Genomic DNA, 22766 nt, shown 5'->3' on the forward strand with positions numbered 1-22766 from the left:
CTCTATTCTTTGCGTCCAGTCCTGAGTGGAACACCTGTCCCACCCATCCTTTCCTTAGCCTAACTTGGTCCGCCACCTTTAGGTGCGTCTCTTGGAGCATAACCACGTCTGCCCTTAGTCCTTTCAAATGCGCGAGCACTCGGGCCCTTTTTATCGGTCCGTTCAGGCCTCTCACGTTCCACGTGATCAGCCTCACTAGGGGGCTACCTGCCCCCCTCCCGTGTCGACTAGCCATTACCTTCTCTAGGCCAGTCCCATATCCCGCCTCCGCGCTCCCGCTCGCTCCCCCAGCGTCGCACACCATCCCCGCCCACCCACTCTTTAGCCATTTCCTTTTGGATTTCCGCAGCAGCAACCCAGTTGTCCCCCCCCCCCCCCCTTCTCCCTCCCTCCTCCCCTCCCCGCTAGATCTCTTTCTAGCTTGATTGCTCCCCCCATATTACTTCCGTAAGTCAGCTGACTTCAACTGACCCCGGCTACTCCTGCTCACTCCTCGACCCCCCCCATGTGGGGAACTCCCATCCGCCTTGCGCCTGTCTTCCCGCCTTATTCTTTCTGGTGCGGGAACATCCCTTTACCTGACCCGCCTCTTATGGCGCAGCTCCCTTTCCCCTCCCCCTCCCCTTCCCCATTCTCCAACTATGTCCCGTCTTTCCCCCCTCACCGGCGCCCACATTTCCCCAATGTCTCCCCCCTTCCCTGTTTACTTCTCAATTAACTTCCACCGTAACATTAACAATAACATTTCCTGCAGCATCAGTCCCTCAGTTCCGATCCAATTTCTCTTCTTTGATGAAGGTCCATGCTTCCTCCGCCGTCTCGAAATAATGGTGTCTCTCCTGATACGTGACCCATAGTCTTGCCGGCTGCAGCATCCCGAACTTCACCTTCCTTTTATGCAACACCTCTTTGGCTCGGTTGAAGCTCGCCCTCCTTCTCGCCACCTCCGCACTCCAATCCTGGTATACCCGTACCACTGCATTCTCCCATCTGCTACTCCGCACCTTTTTAGCCCATCTCAGGACCTCTTCTCTATCCTTAAGGCGGTAAAATCGCACGATTATCGCCCTGGGTGGTTCCCCCGCTTTTGGTCTTCTCGCCGGAATCCGATTTGCCCACTCCACCTCCAAGGGGCCCGTAGGGGCCTCAGCACCCATCAGTGAGCTCAGCATCGTACTTGCGTACGCTCCACAGTCCACTCCTTCCACACCCTCAGGGAGACCCAGTATCCGAAGGTTCTTCCTTCGCGCTCCATTTTCTAGGGCTTCGATCCTTTCAGTACACTTTTTATGAAGTGCCTCGTGCGTCTGTGTCTTAACCGCCAGGCCCAGGATCTCGTCCTCAATATCTGTCACCTTCTGCTCCACCACACGGAGCTCTGTCTCCTGGGTCTTTAATGTCTCCTTGAGCCCCTCAATTGCCTGTAGCAACGGGGTCAGCACCTCCCTCTTCAGCAGCTCCACGCACCGTCTCACAATTTCATGCTCAGGCCCCCATGTCGCCTGCGCTTTCTCCGCCGCCATCTTGTACTTCTCTCTTTCTGACCCTTTGGTCGACGATTCCTCGCGCTGCAGCCGCCGCCGCCGGTTTTTTCCTCCTTCGTTTGGGGGGGACTCCCTTCTCACACGCCCCACACCGGGTTGCGTCGTCGAAAAATTCCCCGTTGGGGCTCTTAAAAGAGCCCGAAGGTCCGTCGGAGCTGGAGCCGCCGAAGCGTGCGGCTAGCTAGGCATCACTGCAACCGGAAGTCCCTTCAGTGGCCTTGATGAGGTCTTTTCACAGTTGTTCCCTCTGCTGTAGAATTCACCTTTGATACAGGCCCTCAGGTCAGCTTGCAGCTTTAAGCTTGCCCTTCCCCCGCCTGCATGCTGGAAGAGGCCCTGTTTATCCTGTAGTTGCAGCCAAATCTTTCACTGTTTCTGCGTGTGTCTGGCAACCAAGAGACATACCCTTCCTGGGGGACACTGTCGGGGGAATATTGCCGCCTTCTTCCCACACCGGGAAATGTCAAACAAATGCCGTGGGGGCCCTGTAAAAGAGCCCAAAAGTCCGTTCCAAGCAGGAGCTGCCGAATGTGCGACCTAGCTCTGCATAGCCGCACCCGGAAGTCCACTGGTACAATTAATAACCCACACCTCAAGTAATCATCTTTGTGCTGCCTTGTTCCTGTTTTCAGTTTCTTCTTCATGGGTTGATGGGTTGTTCACCAGAGGCCCTGGAGTCCACACCAGCACTGCTGGCAGCTGCAAAATGGAGGAATCTCCCTCGCGTCCAGAACATGTGACATCAGTGACCTGCTCTCTGCTGCCACATCTGGTGGGAGGACTCGGTCGTTTGCTGAATAAAACTGGCCCTGGACAGCGTGCTGACATAAGGATGAGACGTTCCACACCGCTGGGCTCCGGGCCTGCACACTGCTTGATCTGTCAAGCATGCTCGGGATGGCCAGCAATCTCAAAGGTCCGTCGTGATCCCCCCAAAACCTGCCTATGACTCACCCACAATCGCGACCCTGAGTTTGGAAACCCCTGCCTTAATTTATTTGCAGGAAGAAACGCTGATGGCAGTAAAGAAACATTGCTACATTCTGGATCCCAAGACCTAAGCCTATTGCTATGACCCTACCTAGTCCCTCTTGTTGGCCTATATGGACTGTTCCTCTAGGGTCCATTTCCAGAAGGGAAAGTGGAATTACGACAAGAATCTTGGACAACTTGTAGTTTATTTATTATTGCTGGCTTTGATCGCTGCAATGGAAACCAGATCTTCGCAAACGTAGATTTGGAGTCTTTGCATACATTATCTGGAAGATACTGAGTCATAGTTTCCGAGGATGTCTGTCTGCTATTCTGGTGCCAAGTCATGCAAGTTTACTTGTACCATTAGGTGACAGATGACAAGGTGTCAGATACACTTCACTGATAGAAAAGGCCTGCAAAGGGAATATCTAGCTGTGCACAAATTGTTTCTTTTTAACACAGATTATAATAATGAACCATTATACTTCAAAGGATGGAAGAGTAATACTTTTAGTTAACAGTCAAGAATTGTATCGTTGTGTACAAGGACTCTGGAAAGACTTAAAATAACAAGCTATCTTTTCCAATGTTTTGCAATTGTGCAGGGTAACTTTCTGCAAAATTTACCGTTGGTTTGTTTTGTACTATTGTCTGACAAATAATGACAGAGCAGAGATTTTCAAACGAACTCTTCAATCTCCTTGCAATCTTAGCAAAAACTTGAAATCAGTGACAAAATACTCCAGTGTCTGTCATCATACCTGAGGCAGAGGAAGATGACTGTGCCAATCACTGCAGCCCTAGGACATCAGAAGCAAAGTTCCTCAAGGCAGTGTCCATGTCTCAAAGATCTTTAGCTACTTCTTCAATGACCTTTTCTCTAACATTAGGCCAGGGGTGCTATTGCTAGTACAGTGTCCAAAATCCTTCAATGAGTCCTTCGATAATGAGGCATCATATTGCTGCCAACAGCAGGATTGGATAGCATCCAGTCTTGAATTCTCAGCTACCAGGTAACATTACACCACAGCAATGCCAGGTAATGACTGTAGCATCAGCATTAAAGGAGCTCAGCAGCACGCCACCTAGCTCAACATTCACTCCTCCATTCCTGGTGAACATATACACCATCTGCTGGAAGTATTCACATAACTTACAAAGCTTCTTCAATAACCTCCCTACCCCCACATCCACAACCGCTGCCACCAAGTACATGGATACCTTTAGCTTTGATATCCCCGTGTGGTTTTTAAAATTCTTACAAGGGAAGTGGGCACCACTGACTGGGCCAGCATATATTGCCCATCCCTAATTGCCCCAGTCCTTGGGCTGAGTGGCTTGCTCGGCCATTCAAGAGTCAACCACATTGCTATGGGTCTGGAGCCCAATGTAGGCCAGACCAGCTAAGGACAGCAGATTTCCTTCCCTGAGGACATTAATGAACTAGATGCGTTTGTACGATAAGCGGCAATGATTTCATGGTCATTGTTAGAATTTTAATTCCAGATTTTTATTGAATTCAAATTTCACCGTGGAGGGGATTCGAACCCGGGTCCCCAGAACATTATGCTGGGTCTCAGTAGAGAAGATAATCAAGGGTGAGAGGCAAATAGGTCTACAGAGCAAAGAAAAGTTAGGATGATTAAAAATGGCAAAAAAGGCAAGCCTAAAGGCTTTGTATCTTAATGGCGAAAGCATTTGGAATAAGGTAGATTAACTGATGCCGCAAAACGAGATGAATGGATATGATCTCATAGCCATTACGGAGACACGGTGACAAGGAGATCAAAACTGGGAACTTAATGGGCGCGATTAAATCAAATGGGAACAAAGTTCCATAGCGAGTGCAGTGCCAAGAAACACATGGCTATGAAACGTCACTCACATTAAATAAGAGGCCTCAGCCGGTAACGCATGGCCGAGGCCACAGATATTCCCATTTTCTACAAGGAACTCCGCTTACCGGAACTCCTCAGTATAGCGAGAGATCGGGACACCATTTTTAAATGGTGGTTGGTTTAGGGGCTGGTTTAGCACACTGGGTTAAATCGCTGGCATGCAATGCAGAACAGGCAGCAGCACGGGTTCAATTCCTGTACCAGCCTCCCCGAACAGGCGCCAGAATGTGGTGACTTGGGGCTTTTCACAGTAACTTCATTGAAGCCTACTGGTGACAATAAGCGATTATTATTATTAAATGGCATCCTAATCTCTGAGGCCGCAGACGCGACCCCCAAGCCCCCAAGCCCCAAGGCACTATGCCCCCCGCCCCCCACCCCCCGCACCCTCCAGGACCCGTGCACGGCATCCCCAGCCTGAACACCAGCAACAGAAAATGTCAGTTTGGCACCCTGTCAGTGCCCACCTGGCACCTTGGCAGTGCCCCTGTCAGCAGTCAGTACCACCTGGGCATCTTGGCACTGCCAGAGTGTCAGGATAGCAGTGCCAGGATGCCCAGGGTGTCAGGATAGCAGTGCCAGGATGCCCAGGGTGTCAGGATAGCAGTGCCAGGATGCCTAGGGTGTCAGGATAGCAGTGCCAGGAAGCCCAGATGGCACCAGCAGTGCCAGGATACCACCCGGCCCAAATGGCATGCACCTGGGGGCCTCCAATCCCCCTGCGAAACCCCCACGAATTCTGTTCCATCTGATCCCCATTTGTGGAGACTAGTACTGAATGGCGCCCGCCCAAGGTCTCCGAGGCAGAACAGAATCATAGAATTTACAGTGCAGAAGGAGGCCATGTAGCCCATCGAGTCTGCACCAGCCCTTGGAAAGAGCACCCCACCCAAGCCCACATCTCCACCCTATCCCCATAACCCAATCCAACATTTTGGACACTAAGGGCAATTTAGCATGGCAAATCCACCTAACCTGCACATCTTTGGATTGTGGGAAGAAACCGGAGCACCCGGAGGAAACCCACGCAGACAAGGGGAGAATGTGACCGTCAGACAGTGACCCAAGCTGGAATCGAACCTGGGACCATGGAGCTGCGAAGCAACTGGGGTACCCACTATGCTACCGTGCTGCCCAAAAGGCGAAGGGGATAAATCCCAATGCCTTGGGTACCTTAAGAAACTGCATATTAAAGTGAGACTATCTGTCTCGTTCTAATATGCAGATTTACTAAAAAGTGATTCCGCCCGCAATTGATGGGATTTATATTACAATGTGTTGTGAGATCACATTAGATCTCGCGGGGTGTTGTGAGCCTGGTAGATCCCAGGAGCAGGGTCTCCCGGCTTCTATTGGTCATAGTGCACCGTGGCAAGATGCTTTTCGGGCACAATGAGGCCATTGGATCGCGCCCAAGGTTTAGGGATATTTGATCTTTTGAAAAGACAGGAGGGAAGGAAAAGATTGTGGAGTAGCACTGTTAAAACAAGATGAAATGAGGACAGTTGGGAGAGACGATGTAGACTCGGATGATGTAGAGTTCACTTGGGTGAGGTAACAAAACAGCAAGGGAAAGAAGACATTAGTAGGGGTTGTGTATAGACCCCCAAACAGGAGCCACAAAGAAGGAAAAGGTATCAATCAACAAATAAAAGGACCATGTAAAAAGAACAGAGCAATAATTATGGGTGACTTCAATTTTCATGTTGATTGGGTGAATTAAGTTGGACAACAAAGTCATAGCATGCATTAGGGATAGTTTCCTAAAGCAATATGTCATGGAGCCAACCAGGAAACAGGTAATGAGACAGGTTTAATAAACTACCTCAGAGTAAAAGATCCCCTAGGAAGTAGTGATCACAGCATGATAGAATTTAGTATTCAGTTTGAGAGTGAGAAATTTGATATCGTAAAAACTGTTTTAGTTTCAATAAAGAAAATTACAATGAAATATGGATAGAATCAGCTAAAGTGGACTATGCAAATAGATTAGCAGGAAAGACAGTCACCAAGCAGTGGCAGATATTTAAGGAGGTAATTCATGATTCTCAGCAACAATATATCCCAGTAAGGATGAAAGAGTCAAAGAGAGGGACAAACCAACCATGGCAACGCAAGAAAGTTAAGCAGTGTATTAAGTTGAAAGAAAAAGCATATAAGGAGGCAAAAGTCAGTGATAAAATAAAATAAAATAAATAACCTTTATTGTCACAAGTAGGCTTACATTAACACTGCAATGAAGTAGCCCCGAAGACTAGAATAAATTCAGAATCCAGCAATTGAGGACTAAAAAGATAATGAAGAGAGAAAATAAATGATGTGGCAAACTAGAGAGGAACATAAAAACTGACAATAATGTCTTCTTTAAATATATAAAAAGAAAAAGAGAGGTCAAAGTGAACATGGGCTGCTTAGAAAATGAATCTGGGGCGATAGTTATGGAGAACAAAGAAATGGCAGAGGAGGCAAACAGATATTTTGCATCAGTCTTTACCACAGAAGATACTTCGAACATCCCATTCATACTAAAAAATAGATGGGAGGAAGTCATTACCATCACCGTCACTAGAGAAATAATATCAGACAAACTAATGGGGCTAAAGGCAGATAGGTCCTCTGGCCCTGATGGCTTGCATCCAAGGTTAATAATGAAGTCGCTACTGTCATGTGAGAGTACCTTTAAGAAATGGTTGTTTATAAATGGGTGTGTATATAAGTATCTGTAGTGAGAGTACCTTTAAGAAATGGGTGTTTATTACTGCAGTGATGTCAGAGAGTGGGTGGAGCTGGGCTGTCTGTTAGCTTTTTACTTTTGTTTTAGGCAGTTTGCTGCAGGGAGTGTTTTAGTTTCGTTTTCAGAGCTGGATAGCTGCAGTCACAGCCAGAAGGTGTATTAGGGTCTCTCTCTGTAATCTAAAGAATGTAAATCGATCCTTTGGTGATTTAAAACTATTAACTGCTCTCAGTAGTGACTTTAACTTGATGTGCTTCTGTTAAAAGTTTTGATTTAAGTCTTATGGATGTTAAAAGGACAGCTTAAGGATTACTTAGTGTTGTATTCTTTGGGGGTTCTATTTGCATTGATAGTTGCTAAGATGTTCATTGTATGTTTTAAAAAGGTTAACTTGAGTTATTAGAATAAGCATTGTTTAGCTTTTAAAAAATACTTTTCCATTTCTGCTGTACCGCACCTGTAGAGTGGGCCGTGTGCTCCCCATACCACAATCTAGTAAAAGTTGTGGGTCAGGTGAACTCCTGGGGTTCTCTAAAACCTGGCCCATAACACTACAGAGATAGTGGATGCATTGATGTAATTTTCCAAAAGTCCTTGGATGCTGGAGGAGTACGGGAGGATTGGAAAACTGCCAATGTGACACCACTATTCAAAAAAAGAGGGAGGCAAAAAGCGGGAAACTACAGGTCAATTTGCCTAACATCTATTGTTGTAAAAATGTTGGAATCGATTATTAAGGAAGTAATAGCAGCACATTTGCAAAATCACAATCTAATCAAGCAGAGTCGGCATGGCCTCATGAAAGGGAAATCATGTCAGACTGATTTATTAGTTTTTCGAGGAAGTCTCAACCAGAGTGGATAGAGGGGAACCAGTAGATGTGTTGTATTTGGACTTCTAGAAGGCATTCGAAAAGGTACCTCACAAAAGGATAAGTCGTAAGATAAGAGCCCATGGTGCTAGAGGTAGTATATTGACGTGGATAGAGAATTGGCTAATGGGCAGGAAACAGAGAGTGGGGATAAGGGATTATTTTTCAGGTTGGTGACCCGTAACCAGTAGGGTTCCACAGGGATCAGTGCTAGGGTCACAACATTTTACAATACATATTAATGACTTGGAGGAATTTGCAGATGACAAAAAAATAGGGGGAAAACCAAATTGCGAGAGGGATACAAACAGTTTCCAAAGAGATATTGATAAGTTACGTTAGTGGGCACAAAGGTTGGTAAATGGAATATAAGGTGGGAAAAATGAAGTTGTTCATTTTGGAAGGGAGAACAAACAAACAGAGTATTATTTGGATTGAGAAAAACTGCAGAAAGCTGCAACACAAAGAGACTTGGAGGTCCTTCTGCGTGAAACACAGAAAGCTGGCACACAACTGCAGCAGGTAATCAGGAAGTTTAATGGAATGCTGTTCCTTATTTCAAGTGAGCAAGGCTATATTTGCCGGTAACCCCCAGTTACCCGGTGAGCTTGGATGTGCTTCATTCTTTTAACAGGAGTCTTGTAACAATATTACCATCAGCTCATTGGAAAGGCCAGAGGCAGTGTAACTCTGAGGTGCTAGCTCCCCTTTAATACTCTTGGTTTTCACGTCGAAGAAGGCAGAGATTATTCTTAGCAATTCAATCCAGAGGGAATAAACTCACATTCAGACTTTATCAGTAATTAGAATCGAATGCGCTGCTTGCATTAGTTCTCACATAAAGTGTTGATAGGGAAGTAGTGACAGCAACAAGAAGGTTGGCTACGTCTCATTATCGATCACCTAGACAAAATCTCATGCCAGAGGTATCTCGGAAGTGAGAAATTGATTAAAATGGAAAGGTGAATATACATTTCAAAAATAATTGTAACTTTCTCTGTGAACTAATAGAAACATGGTTCACCAGTACTGGTACAAAAGCAAAATACTGTGGATGCTACAACTCGAGGAGACAACTGCAGAAACGTTGGAAGTCTTCAGAATCCATGGAGAGAGCAACAAATGCACCATAGAAAGCATCCTATCTGGCTGCATCACAGCCTGGTATGGCAACTGGTCGACCCAAGACTGTAAGAAACTGCAGAGAGTCGCGAACATAGCCCAGTCCATCATGCGAACCTGCCTCCCACCCATTGACTCTGTTACACCTCCCGTTGCCTTGAGAATGCGGGCAGCATAAACAAAGACCCCTCCCACCCAGGTTATTCCCTCTTCCAACTTCTTCCATCAGGCAAGAGATACACAAGTCTGGGAACACGCATTAACAGATTCAAAAACAGCTTCTTCCCTGCTGTTACCAGACTCCTGAATGGCCCTCTTATGGACTGAACTGATCTCTTCACACATCTTCTCTACTGAGTAGTGCTACACTCCTGTTTGCTTCACCCAATGCCTGTGTCTATGTATTTACATTGTTTTTTTTTCTAGGTATGGAATGATCTGTCTGGACTGTATGCTGAACAATACTTTTCACTGTACCTCGGTACACGTGACAATAAAACAAATCCAAATCCAAAACTAAGGTTTCATCAGAATGAGCAGTGGTGCTAGTTTTTGTTGTACTGTGTTGCACAATTCTTTTTGGCACGGGAACACCAGCCAACAACACATTAAATTAAGTTGCCAGCAGCGATTAAATGCATTCTTGGAGGTTTTGCCACATGATAGCCCCCACACTTCAGCCAGTAGTCAGTCAACACATCCATCCCAGTGACACATTGCCATCCTACGCCAATTGGAAAGCAAAAAGGCTCTTTACCTAATTGGGTGATGTTTGACTGTCAGCCAAACAACTTCTCCCCCACCCCCCATTCTCAATGTTTTTATATCAGTGTAATAATTCCAAAGGAAACTGTCATAAACATAATTGGATTTATGTACAGATACACAAGTTATTCCTGCACCTCACTCCCAATGTAGGCTCTACTGGGAGGATAGATCTGACCAGGCCCTGACTGGGGCCTACTTTTATCGTCTAGTCTGAACAGCCCCAGGTGGTGGGTCTCCACCCCCTACCTGTGGAGCTCGTATTCTGTTGGTCCCATTGGAAGATCATTAATTGTTGTCTCGTGACCCTCATGGAGGTTACAACGATCAGGTAAAGAGGAAAGTTGAAAGAAAATGACAAAGAAAAAACTTTTTTTAACACCTGGATAATTTTTCTCCAGGATTGCAGATACCAGTGTCCTGGAGATGGATCTTCAATTCCTGAAGACTCCAGGCCAATCCTGGCGGGTTGGCAAGCGTACATTAAATAAAACATTGCATCTGGGGCAGCAGGGCAGCATGGTGGATAGCACAATTGCTTCATAGCTCCAGGGTCCCAGGTTCGATTCCGGCTTGGGTCACTGTCTGTGCGGAGTCTGCACGTTCTCCCTGTGTGTGCGTGGGTTTCCTCCGGGTGCTCCGGTTTCCTCCCACAGTCCAAGGATGTGCAGGTTAGGTGGATTGGCCATGATAAATTGCCCACAGTGTCCAAAATTGCACTTAGTGTTGGGTGGGGTTACTGGGTTATGGGGATAGGGTGGCGGTGTTGTCCTTGGTTAGTGTGCTCTTTCCAAGAGCCGGTGCAGACTCGATGGGCCGAATGGCCTCCTTCTGCACTGTAAATTCTATGATCTATGACCTATGATCTAAAAGGGCTGCATGGTAGCACAGTGGTTAGCACAGTTGCTTCACACCTCCAGGATCCCAGGTTCGATTCCCGGCTTGGGTCATTGTCTGTGCGGAGTCTGCGCGTTCTCCCCTTGTCAGCGTGGGTTTCCTCCGGGTGCTCCAGTTTCCTCCCACAGTCCAAAGATGTGCAGGTTAGGTGGATTGGACATGCTAAATTGTCCATAGTGTCCAAAAAGGTTAGTTGGGGTTACTGGGTTGCAGGGATAGGTAGGGTGTTTTTTCCAAGGGCCGGTGCAGACTCGATGGGCCAAATGGCCTCTTCTGCACAGCAAATTCTATGATTCCATGATTTTATGAAAAGCGACTAAAGGGGTTGTATTTTAACTTGCTGGGTTTTTGAAAACAAAACCATTGTTATCCCGTGTCTAGAGTCGATAATGAAGACTTGTAATGTACTGTAATTGGCTCCACGGACACATAGTCCCACAAAGTCTTAGGGTTGTGTTCAGCTCATACCCTGGGTCAGAGCATCACCAGTCACCAGTGACCTAGTGAACAATAAGGGGACTCTGTTAGCTCAGTTGGCTGGAGAGTTTACGATGCAGTGGGCTCATAGATACATAGAAGATAGGAGCAGGAGGAGGCCTTTTGGCCGTTCGATCCTGCTCCGCCATTCATTGCGATCGTGGCTGATCATCCAACTCAATACCTAATCCTCCTTTCTCCCCACAGCCTCTGATCCCATTCGCCCCAAGTGCTATATCTAGCCACCTCTTGAATATATTCAAAGTTTTAGCATCAACCACTTCCTGTGGAAATGAATTCCACAGGCTCACCACTCTTTGTGTGAAGGAGCCCGGCTAGCTCAGTAGGTAGAGCATGGGACTCTTAATCCCAGGGTCGGACGTACATAAGCAACTGGGATCAAGTGGATCCCTTGAAGAGTATAGAGATTGTCGAAATAGAGTTAAGAGGGAAATCAGGAGGGCAAAAAGGGGACATGAAATTGCTTTGGCAAATAATGCAAGGGAGAATCCAAAGAGATTCTACAAATACATAAAGGGGAAAAGAGTAACTAGGGACAGAGTAGGGCCTCTTAAGGATCAACAAGGACATCTATGTGCAGAGCCACAAGAGTTGGGTGAGATCCTGAATGAATATTTCTCATCGGTATTCACGGTGGAGAAAGGCATGGATGTTAGAAAACTAAGGGAAATAAATAGTGATGTCTTGAGAAGTGTGCATATTACAGAGGAGGAGGTGCTGGAAGTCTTAAAGCGCATCAAGGTAGATAAATCCCCGGGACCTGATGAAATGTATCCCAGGATGTTGTGGGAGGCTAGGGAGGAATTTGCGGGTCCCCTAACAGAGATATTTGAATCATCGGCAGCCACAGGTGAGGTGCCTGAAGATTGGAGAGTGGCGAATGTTGTGCCCTTGTTTAAGAAGGGCAGCAGGGAAAAGCCTGGGAACTACAGACCGGTGTGCCTAACATCTGTAGTAGGTAAGTTGCTAGAAGGTATTCTGAGAGACAGGATCTACAAGCATTTAGAGAGGCAAGGACTGATTCGGGGCAGTCAGCATGGCTTTGTGCGTGGAAAATCATGTCTCACAAATTTGATTGAGTTTTTTGAGGGGGTGACCAAGAAGGTAGATGAGGGCAGTGCAGTAGACGTTGTCTACATGGACTTTAGCAAAGCCTTTGACAAGGTACCGCATGGTAGGTTGTTGCAGAAAGTTAAAGCTCACGGGATCCAGGGTGAGGTTGCCAATTGGATTCAAAATTGGTTGGACGACAGAAGGCAGAGGGTGGTTGTAGAGGGTTGTTTTTCAAACTGGAGGCCTGTGACCAGTGGTGTGCCTCAGGGATCGGTGCTGGGTCCACTGTTATTTGTGATTTATATTAATGATTTGGATGAGAATTTAGGAGGCATGGTTAGTAAGTTTGCAGATGACACCAAGATTGGTGGCACAGTGGATAGTGAAGAAGGTTATCTAGGATTGCAACGGGATCTTGATCAATTAGGCCAGTGGGCCGACGAATGGCAGATGGAGTTTAATTTAGATAAATGTGAGGTGATGCATTTTGGCAGATCGAATCAGGCCAGGACCTACTCAGTTAATGGTATGGCGTTGGGGAGAGTTATAGAACAAAGAGATCTAGGAGTACAGGTTCATAGCTCCTTGAAGGTGGAGTCGCAGGTGGACAGGGTGGTGAAGAAGGCATTCGGCATGCTTGGTTTCATTGGTCAGAACATTGAATACAGGAGTTGGGACGTCTTGTTGAAGTTGTACAAGACATTGGTACGGCCACACTTGGAATACTGTGTGCAGTTCTGGTCACCCTATTATAGAAAGGATATTATTAAACTGGAAAGAGTGCAGAAAAGATTTACTAGGATGTTGCCGGGACTTGATGGCTTGAGTTATAAGGAGAGGCTGGATAGACTGGGACTTTTTTCCTTGGAGCGTAGGAGGCTTAGGGGTGAGCTTATAGAGGTCTATAAAATAATGAGGGGCATAGATAAGGTAGATAGTCAACATCTTTTCCCAAAGGTAGGGGCGTCTAAAACTAGAGGACATAGGTTTAAGGTTTAAGGTGAGAGATTCAGAAGGGCCCAGAGGGGCAATTTCTTCACTCAGAGGGTAGTGAGTGTCTGGAATGGGCTGCCAGAGGTAGTAGTAGAGGCGGGTACAATTGTGTCTTTTAAAAAACATTTAGATAGTTACATGGGTAAGATGGGTATAGAGGGTTATGGGCCAAGTGCGGGCAACTGGGGCTAGCTTAATGGTAAAAACTGGGCGGCATGGACTGGTTGGGCCGAAGGGCCTGTTTCCATGCTGTAAACTTCTATGATGATTCTATGAAGTGTCTCTATATCTCTGTCCGAAATGGTTTACCCTGAATCCTCAGACTGTGACCCCTGGTTCTGGACGCACCCATCATTGGTAACATCTTCCCTGCATCTACCCTGTCTAGTCCCGTTAACATTTTATAAGTCTCTGTGAGATCCCCCCTCATTCTTCTGCCCTGTTCAATTCCTGTCCTCACCCCAACCTTGCCTCTCACCTGCGGTGTGGTGACCCTCAGGTTAAATCACCACCAGTCCGACTATGCTGACTGACTGTCGCTCTCAGTCACAGATGCGGGAACCTCACATGAGCTCTCTCCTAAATTGAGCGGGGTTGAAGCATCGCAAATCATTTTGCCAGCGAGCAGAAGCAGTTGAAGCTTTGGGAGGGGGCGGACTGAGGTGCAGCCAGACATTATTACCGAAGGAACTCAAGGCGAGCCACCAATCATTGAGAAAGCAGTCAGGGTGAATGGCACTTTATTGGATGTTGAATCACTCCACCGGAAAAGCAGAGCCGATCATTACTGACATTCAGGTCGGAGAGGATTGCTGGGATGAAAAGACACCACTCGTTTATTTAAAAATAGACGGGGGAATTAAAAAAAAAATCATTTTTTTCCCTCTCCCTGCACCAACATATTTCGAAAGGTCCAAATTTTGCAACGGAGGTGTCATTGGATAGTTGAACATTTCAAATTGCAGAAATCTTGCGAATGAAATCTGAGTCTGGGTTGACCACGACCTGGGAGCTGAATGTTTTCCTTTGCTGTTGCCGCGCTCCCGGGTGAATGATAAATCTGTGAGGACAGTAGCAGCTTGTCGGCCCCTGGCACTCTGTATAGAGAGAGAGAGGCTGGGCTGGGCTCCCCTCACCACCCCCCCCCCCCCCCCCCCCTACCTTCTCCCCTCCCTCTCTCCCTCAGCCTTTCCCGCGCTGTCAGCTCACAGGAGTGAGAGAGAAGGGACAAGTTCGGCATTCGCGCGTCGAATTTGACAATCCCCCACCACATTCCTTCATCCCTTGTGGGTCCATGAAGTACATTGTCACCCCCCCCCCCCCCCCACACACTCCCTCCACCCTCACCACACCAATTACAAGTGGAAGAAATAAAGGGGGGGGGGTGGATTTGATCATTGGATTTGAGTTGAAGCAACTTTTCGGTTGAGGGGGGCGGTGGGGGGATATTTGGCAGGATGCTCCTGTGTGTGTGAGAGAGAGTGTGTGAGTGGGCTGCAATTCTGATCGAACAGCCTCAGGGAGCGGCTGCTATCTGTCACATCCACATATGTGTCTGTGTGTGTCCAAGCGGCTTCTGGAGTTTTGCAGAGAGGTGCTTCGCTATTAACCTTTAAAAATGGAATGAGATGAAGGTTTTGAAGTTAATTCCACCCCCTCTCTCCTCAGTGAGTTGTATTGTTTGATTTCGGACCCCTGTTGTGCAGAAGGGATTTTCTGAGGTTGGAGGGGACATGTCGTGGCTGTGGGAGTGCCCCGGATCTCTGAGTGGGTGTGTGGGTGTCTCTCTGCACTAGGACACACACACACAGAGTGTGGCCAGCGAGCGGGAAAGCTGAGGTGAACTGGAGCTCAGCCCTCGGGATACAGAACTGAATGGACCAGCGGGGCATCGCTGCTGCTGCTTCCATGGTGCAGAGAGACTCAGGATGGCCCTCCACGCCGAGCTCCCTCAGCGCTCCCTGGACAACGCCCAGAGCCTGCGCCGCTGGCCGGAGCTGCACCTGTCCCCCTTCCCCAGCCTCCTCTACCCGATCCTGGAGCAGGAGGAGGCGGCTCAGCGCCTCAGCGCCAACCTCAGCAACTCCACCGACTGCGGCGAGGAGATCCTGCTGTACGGCGACGTGGAGAAAGTTATCATCGGCATCGTGCTGTCCATCATCACCCTGTGGACCATCGCCGGCAACTCGTTGGTCATCATCTCGATCTGCATCGTCAAGAAGCTCCGGCAGCCCTCCAACTACCTGGTGGTGTCCCTGGCTGCCGCCGACCTGTCGGTGGCTTTGGCTGTCATGCCCTTTGTCATTATCACCGACCTGGTCGGGGGAGAGTGGCTCTTTGGGAAAGTTTTCTGCAATGTGTTCATCGCCATGGATGTAATGTGCTGCACAGCCTCAATAATGACCTTATGTGTGATCAGCGTGGACAGGTGAGTTGCTAACTCTCACACACAGATAACACACACACATGTACAATAATGCATTCACACACATACACATATATACAATAATACATTCACAAACACATATATACAATAATATTCACACACACATATACAATAATACATTCACAAACACACATATACAATAATATTCACACACACATATACAATAATATTCACACACACACAAATACAATAATACATTCACACACATACAAATACAATAATACATTCACAAACACACACGCAGGTACACCACGAGTGAGCACTGCCTCTGCTGACCAAAACCAACTTTCATTTATTTATTTAACACCTTTAACTGAGCCAAATAAACCCCCGCCCCTCCACCCGTCAACCCCCCCCCCCCCTCCTGGCTGCAATAGGAAGATTTAAGGGCACTGACCACAGATGTGGTCAAGGCTTTGGTTTAACCGATTATGTTAAATATGGGGCGAGGTGAAAGGGAGGAGACGGGAGGAATGCGCACTGCCAGAGGTATGCCCCCCGCCCCCACCCACCCACTCTCTCTCCACAGACTGAATCTCTCCACCAGCTTGTTCTTGGTGTCCGGGCGGCCACTGACATCTCTCACAGTAACCGGCACCGAACCCAATCCGAAACGGCTCCTGCTCACACATTCTGGTACGCTCCACTCCGGCTATCATTATGAGAGTATATCTGAGAGTATACATGAGATTAGATCTCAGAGTATAAATAAGAGTAGATCTGAGAGTATACCTGAACATATATATGAGAATACATCTGAAGGAATATCGCAGATTTACATAGAATTTACAGTGCAGAAGGAGGCCATTCGGCCCATCGAGTCTGCACCGGCTCTTGGAAAGAGCACCCTACCCAAGGTCCACACCTCCACCCTATCCCCATAACCCAGTAAACCCCACCCAACACTAAGGGCAATTTTGAACACTAAGGGCAATTTAACATGGCCAATCCACCTAACCCGCACATCTTTGGACTGTGGGAGGAAACCGGAGCACCCAAAGTAAACCCACGCACACACGGGGAGGATGTGCAGACTCCGCACAGACAGTGACCCAAGCCGGGAATCGAACCTGGGACCATAGAGCTGTGAAGCAATTGTGCTAACCACCATGCTACCGTGCTGCCCTGAGATTATATCTGAGATTATATACGAGAGTGCATCTGAGAGTATATCTGGGAGTATATATGTGAGTAAATATGAGAGTATATCTGAGAGTATATATGAGAGTATTTATGAGAGTATATATGGGAGTATATATGAGAGTATATCTGGAGTATGTATGAGTACATCTGAATGTATTCATGAGAGTACATCTGAGAGTATATCTGTGAACATATATGACAGTATATATGAGAATACATCTGAGTGTATATATTAGAGTATACCTGAGAGTATATCTGAGAGTACGTATTAGAGTACATTGGAGAGTATATCTGAGAGTTTATATGAGAGTACATCTGAGATTGTATCTGAGAGTATATCTGAGTGTATATCTGAGAGTACATATGAGTGGATATCCGATAGTAAATCAGAGAGTATTTAAGAGGGTATATCTGAGAGTATGTATGAGTATATATGAGAGTACATCTGAGAGTATATCTAAGAGTATATCTGAGTGTATATCTGAGAGTATATAAGAGAGTATATCTGAGAGTGTATCAGAGAGTATATATGAGGTAATATCTGAGAGTATATCTGAGAGTATATGTGAGAGTCCATCTGGGAGTACATCTGAGGGTATATCTCATAGTGTATATGAGAGTATGTCTGACAGTAAATATGAATACATCTGAAAGTATATATGAGGGTACATCTGAGAGTATATATGAGGGTACATCTGAGAGTATATATGAGTACATCTGCAAGTATATCTGAGAGTATACATGAGAGTATACCTGAGAACATATCTGAGAGTATTTATGAATATATATCTGAGAGAACATATGATAATACATATGAGAGTACTTCTGAGACTATATCTGAGAGTATATATGAGAGTGCATCTGAGAGTATATCTGGGAGTATATATGTGAGTAAATATGAGAGTATATCTGAGTGTATATATGAGAGTATATTTGAGAGTATATATGAGAGTACATCTGAGAGTATATATGAGGGTATATCACAGAGTATATATGAGAGTATATCTGAGTATGTATAAGTACATCTGAAAGTTTATATCGGGTACATCTGAGAGTATATCTGAGAGTATATATGAGAGGACATCTAGGAGTTTAAATGAGAGTACATCTGGGAATATATATCTCCTAGTATATATGAGAGTATATCTGAGAGTACATCTGAGAGTACATCTGAGAGTATATATGAGAGGACATCTGGGAGTATATATGAGAGTACATCTGGGAGTATATATCTCCTAGCATATATGAGAGTATATCTGAGAATATGTATGAGTACATCTGAAAGTATGTATGTGAGTACATCTGAGAATATATATGAGAGTGTATCTGAGAGTTTACGTGAAAGTATATCTGAGAGTACATATGAGTGTATATCTGAGAGTACATATGACAGTACATATGAGAGTTTATCTGAGAGTGTATATGAGAGTATATCTGAAAGTATATCAGAGAATATACATGAGGTTATATCTGAGAGTATAACTGAGTATGTATATATATTTTTTAAATAAATCTGGAGCACCCAATCATTTTTTACCCATAAAGGGGCAATTTTAGCATGGTCAATCTGCACATCTTTGTGTTTGTGGGGGTGAAACCCACTTAGACATGCGGAGAATAAGCAAACTCCACACGGACAGTGACCAGGGTCAGGATCGAACTCGGATCCTCAGCGCCGTGAAGCAGCTGTTCGAACCACTGTGTCACCGTGCCGCCCCTATCTGAGAGTATATCTGAGAGTATATATGAGGCTACATATGAGAGTAAACCTGAGAGTATATATGAGAATTTATCTGAGAGTATGTTTGAGAGTATTTATGAGAGTACATCTGAGAGTATATCTTTTAAAAAATAAATTTAGAGTACCCAATTCATTGTTTCCAATGAAGGGATAATTTAGTGTGGCTAATCCACCTACCCTGCACATCTTTTGGGCTGTGGGGGCGAAACCCATGCAAACACGGGGTGAATGCGCAAACTCTACATGGACAGTGACCCAGAGCCGGGATCGAACCTGGGACCTTGGCGCTGTGCTAACCACTGTGCCACCGTGCTGCTCTCTGAGAGTATATCTGAGAGTATATCCTAGAGTATAAATGAGAGAACATCTGAGAGGAGATATGAGACTATATTAGAGCATACAATAGTATATAAGAGAAAACATCCGAGGGTCTATATGAGGGCATATCTGAGAGTATTTATGGGAGTACATCTGAGACTATATATGAGGGTATATCGGAAAGCATATATGATAGTGTATCTGAACATTAGTTGGGGGGGATGGGTGGGAGGGTTGAGGGGAGGGGTGCTGTGTGTACTAAGGGTGGCTATGGGTGATCTCTGATTCCTTTTTGTCATTTGTTTATGTAAACATGCGGGCTAATGTTTGGGGTTTGGTGGGAGAGATGGGATCACTGTTATTGTTATGGGAATTGATGTATTTGTTGCTGATTATTGTTTATTGTTGGTGGGTGTAAATTTGGGAGAAAATGTGAAAAAGGAGAATAAAAATATTTTTTTTAAAAAAGAGTCTATATGAGGTATATATGATATTACATATAATCATAATCTTTTATTGTCACAAGTATGAAGTTACTGTGAAAAGCCCCTAGTCGCCACATTCCGGCGCCTGTTCGGGTGAGCCGGTATGGGAATTGAACCTGCGCTGCTGGCCTTGGTCTGCTTTACAAACCAGCTGTCTACCCCACTGAGCTAAACCATCTTGTATGATCGTTTACATATATGAGAGTATGTATGATGGTATATATGAGATCATAGATTAGACTTTACAGATATATGAAGATATATGAGTGTGTATGAGAATATATCTCAGTGTATATATGAGATCATATATGAGGGTACATATAGCTATGAATATATCTGTGATTATATATGGGTATATGCAAGCATATATGTATATACATAACACACATCTGAGGAGATTATATATATGTGTGTGTGTGTTATATATGTTATATATATTTGTGTGTGTATATGTATGAGGCTATATATGAGAGAGTTTAGCACTGATGCCTCACAGCACCAGGCACCCGGGTTCAATTCCAGCCTTGTCTATGTGGAGTTTGTACATTCTCCCTGTTCTGCATGGGTTTCCTCTTGGTGCTCCGGTTTTCTCCCACAGTCTAAATATGGATAGGTTAGGTGGATTGGTCATGCTAAATTGTCCCGTATTGTGCAAAGATGTGCAGGTTAGGTGAGGTTACAGGGATAGGGTGGGGGGGGGAGTGGGCCTAGGTAGGGTGCTCTTTCGGAGGCTAGGTGCAGATTCGATGGACCAAGTGCTAGAAAATGTGATTAGAATAGATATGTGTTTGATGGCTGGCCTAGGCACGATGGGCTGAAAGGCCTCTCTTTGTGCTGACTCTAGTGATTGTCGGATTATGGACTGGACCCTGTGAATTCAGGGTTTTGCCCCTTGCTCCCTGGTGTGATGTTTCAGTGGACCCAGGAACCATCAGGCCCAAACTTGTCAAGTGTCTCGTGGCGGCTGCCTGCTGCACTCTGTTGCTATGGCAGTAAACACCGTATAATAAACAAAAAAACATTCAGTTCCTTTAAATGTCACACTTATGGTTTCAAATCTGCTATTTTTTTGAGGTGTCAGTTATGACTCAGTTGGTAAAACTCTCACTTCTGAGTCAGAAGGTTGTGGGGGTCAAGGCCCACCCCCGACACCTGAGCACATAATCGCGACTGATAGTCTTCTCGCAGTGCTGAGGGGTTGCTGCACTGTTCAAGATGCTGCACTGGATGAGATATTAAACTAGGGTCCCCTCAGCTCTCTCAGGTGCTGTTTCTTTACTGCCCTGGCAAATATTTCTCTCGTGACCAACATCATGAGAACAGATTATCCGATGATCATTAGAAAACTGGCGCCCAAACTTTTCTACATTAACAACAGTGACCACAGTTTAAAAGTATTTGATTGGTTGTAAAGCATTTTGGAATGTCCTGTGAAAGTGCCTTCACAACCTCCGTGTATCCCAAAGCACTGTACGGCCAATGAAGCATTGCTAAAGTAATTAAATTAAATTTAATTTCTGTTGTAATGTAGGACACACAGCAGTCAATTTGGGCACAGCAAGCCTCCACATTGCGATAATGAATCTGTTTTCAATGTTGATGGAGGGATAACTTTCCTATTCCTCTTTGGAGCAGTGTCATCAGAGAATCCCTAGTGTGCAGAAGGAGGCCATTTGGCCCATCGAGTCTGCACCGACCCTTTGAATAAGCATTCTACCCATTTACACTCCCCCGTCCACCGCGCCCAATGCCCATAACCCAGAACCTAACTTGCACATCCTTGGACACAATGGGGCAATTTATCATGGCCAATCCACCTAAGCGACACATCTTTGGACTGTGGGGGGGAAACCGGAGCACCTGGAGGAATCCCACGCAGACACGGGGAGAACGTGCAAACTCCACACAGATGGAGGCCAGAATTGAACCCAGGTCCCTGGCACTGTGAGGCAGCAGTGCTAACCACTGTGAAATGAAATGAAATGAAAATCGCTTATTGTCACAAGTAGGCTTCAAATGAAGTTACTGTGAAAAGCCCCTAGTCGCCACATTCCGGCGCCTGTTCGGGGAGGCTGTTACAGGAATTGAACCGTGCTGCTGGCCTGCCTTGGTCTGCTTTCAAAGCCAGCGATTTAGCCCTGCGCTAAACAGCCCCTATGCCACCATGCCACCCACCTTGGGAATCCTTTCCATCCACCTGAAAGTGTAAACGGTCCCCAGTGAAACATTCCACCTACGTGCCAGCACCTCTGACAGCACCTTTTACAGCGGCCCTGATAGTATTTGTGTGTCAGATAACATTGCCCCTTCTAATGTTAAAAAAAAATGTACATTCTGACTCACCATGCACATATATATATAACCGGACAGCATCATTCGTGAATGAAAACTCAACTGTTCAGGAGTCAAAGCAAGAGATGCTTATTCAAAAGATGATGAAAAGGACTTCAGGTCAGTGGATGTCTCAAAGTACATTATAGTCAATGAATTACTTTGTTTGAAGTGTAGTCGCTATTGAAATACAGAGAATGGGGCTTCCCATTCTGTGTGGATAAAGCTCTCACAAGCAGCAATGCGATAATGGCCAGATGATCTGTTTGTGTGGCATTGCTTGAGGGACAATATTTGGCCAGGGCACTGGGGATATTCTCAAAACAGTGCCATGAGACCATTCAAATCTGCCAGAGGGGGACATGGGGTATCTCACCTGAAAACCAGCAGCACTGACAATGCAGCACTCTCTCTGTTTCACTGGAGTAGCCACCCTAGGGCAGTGGAATGCTTTCCCCAAAAAGTTGTAGATACTGGGGCAATTTAAATTTCCAATACTCAGACGGATAGATTTGTGCGACGTAAGGAAATCAAGGGATATGAAACAGAGGTGGATAAATGGAGCAAAGTATAGGTCATCCATCATCTAACTGAATGGGGCAGGAACAGTCTAACTTGTTGGAAGAAGCAATTGCTGTTTCTGCACTCCTGGTTTGTACAGCTCAGCTCAATAGCAGATTATGCATTCACGACTGATACATTTTGACGGGTGTTTACAGGGACAATTTTTGATGTGACTGATGATACTAAGTGTTCACATGACTCAAAAGAAAGGTTTACATTATAATTCTTATCATAGAATCATAGGATTATGCAGCACAAAGGACGACCATATACATTGGCTTTTTGAAAGAGCTATCCAATTAGCCCCACTGCTCTGCTTTTTCCACACAGTCCAGCAAATCTTTTTATTTTCAGGGACATATTTAATTCTCTTTTGAAAGTTATTAAT

The 22766-nt window shown here is 45.7% G+C and overlaps 1 protein-coding gene across 1 annotated transcript in view; it reads left to right on the plus strand.

The window, feature by feature from the left end:
• The first annotated feature begins 15059 nt into the window (after window positions 1-15059).
• The window catches only part of LOC140409296 (5-hydroxytryptamine receptor 7-like), a 57799-nt gene continuing 50092 nt past the window's right edge, over window positions 15060-22766 (plus strand). Inside the window, exon 1 of the mRNA XM_072497676.1 lies at window positions 15060-15778. Coding sequence (XP_072353777.1) covers window positions 15279-15778 — 500 coding nt within the window. The 5' untranslated portion in view covers window positions 15060-15278. The remainder of the gene's footprint in view (window positions 15779-22766) is intronic.

The sequence above is a fragment of the Scyliorhinus torazame genome, chromosome 3 (assembly GCF_047496885.1).
Source record: "Scyliorhinus torazame isolate Kashiwa2021f chromosome 3, sScyTor2.1, whole genome shotgun sequence".
Lineage (NCBI taxonomy): Eukaryota > Metazoa > Chordata > Chondrichthyes > Carcharhiniformes > Scyliorhinidae > Scyliorhinus > Scyliorhinus torazame.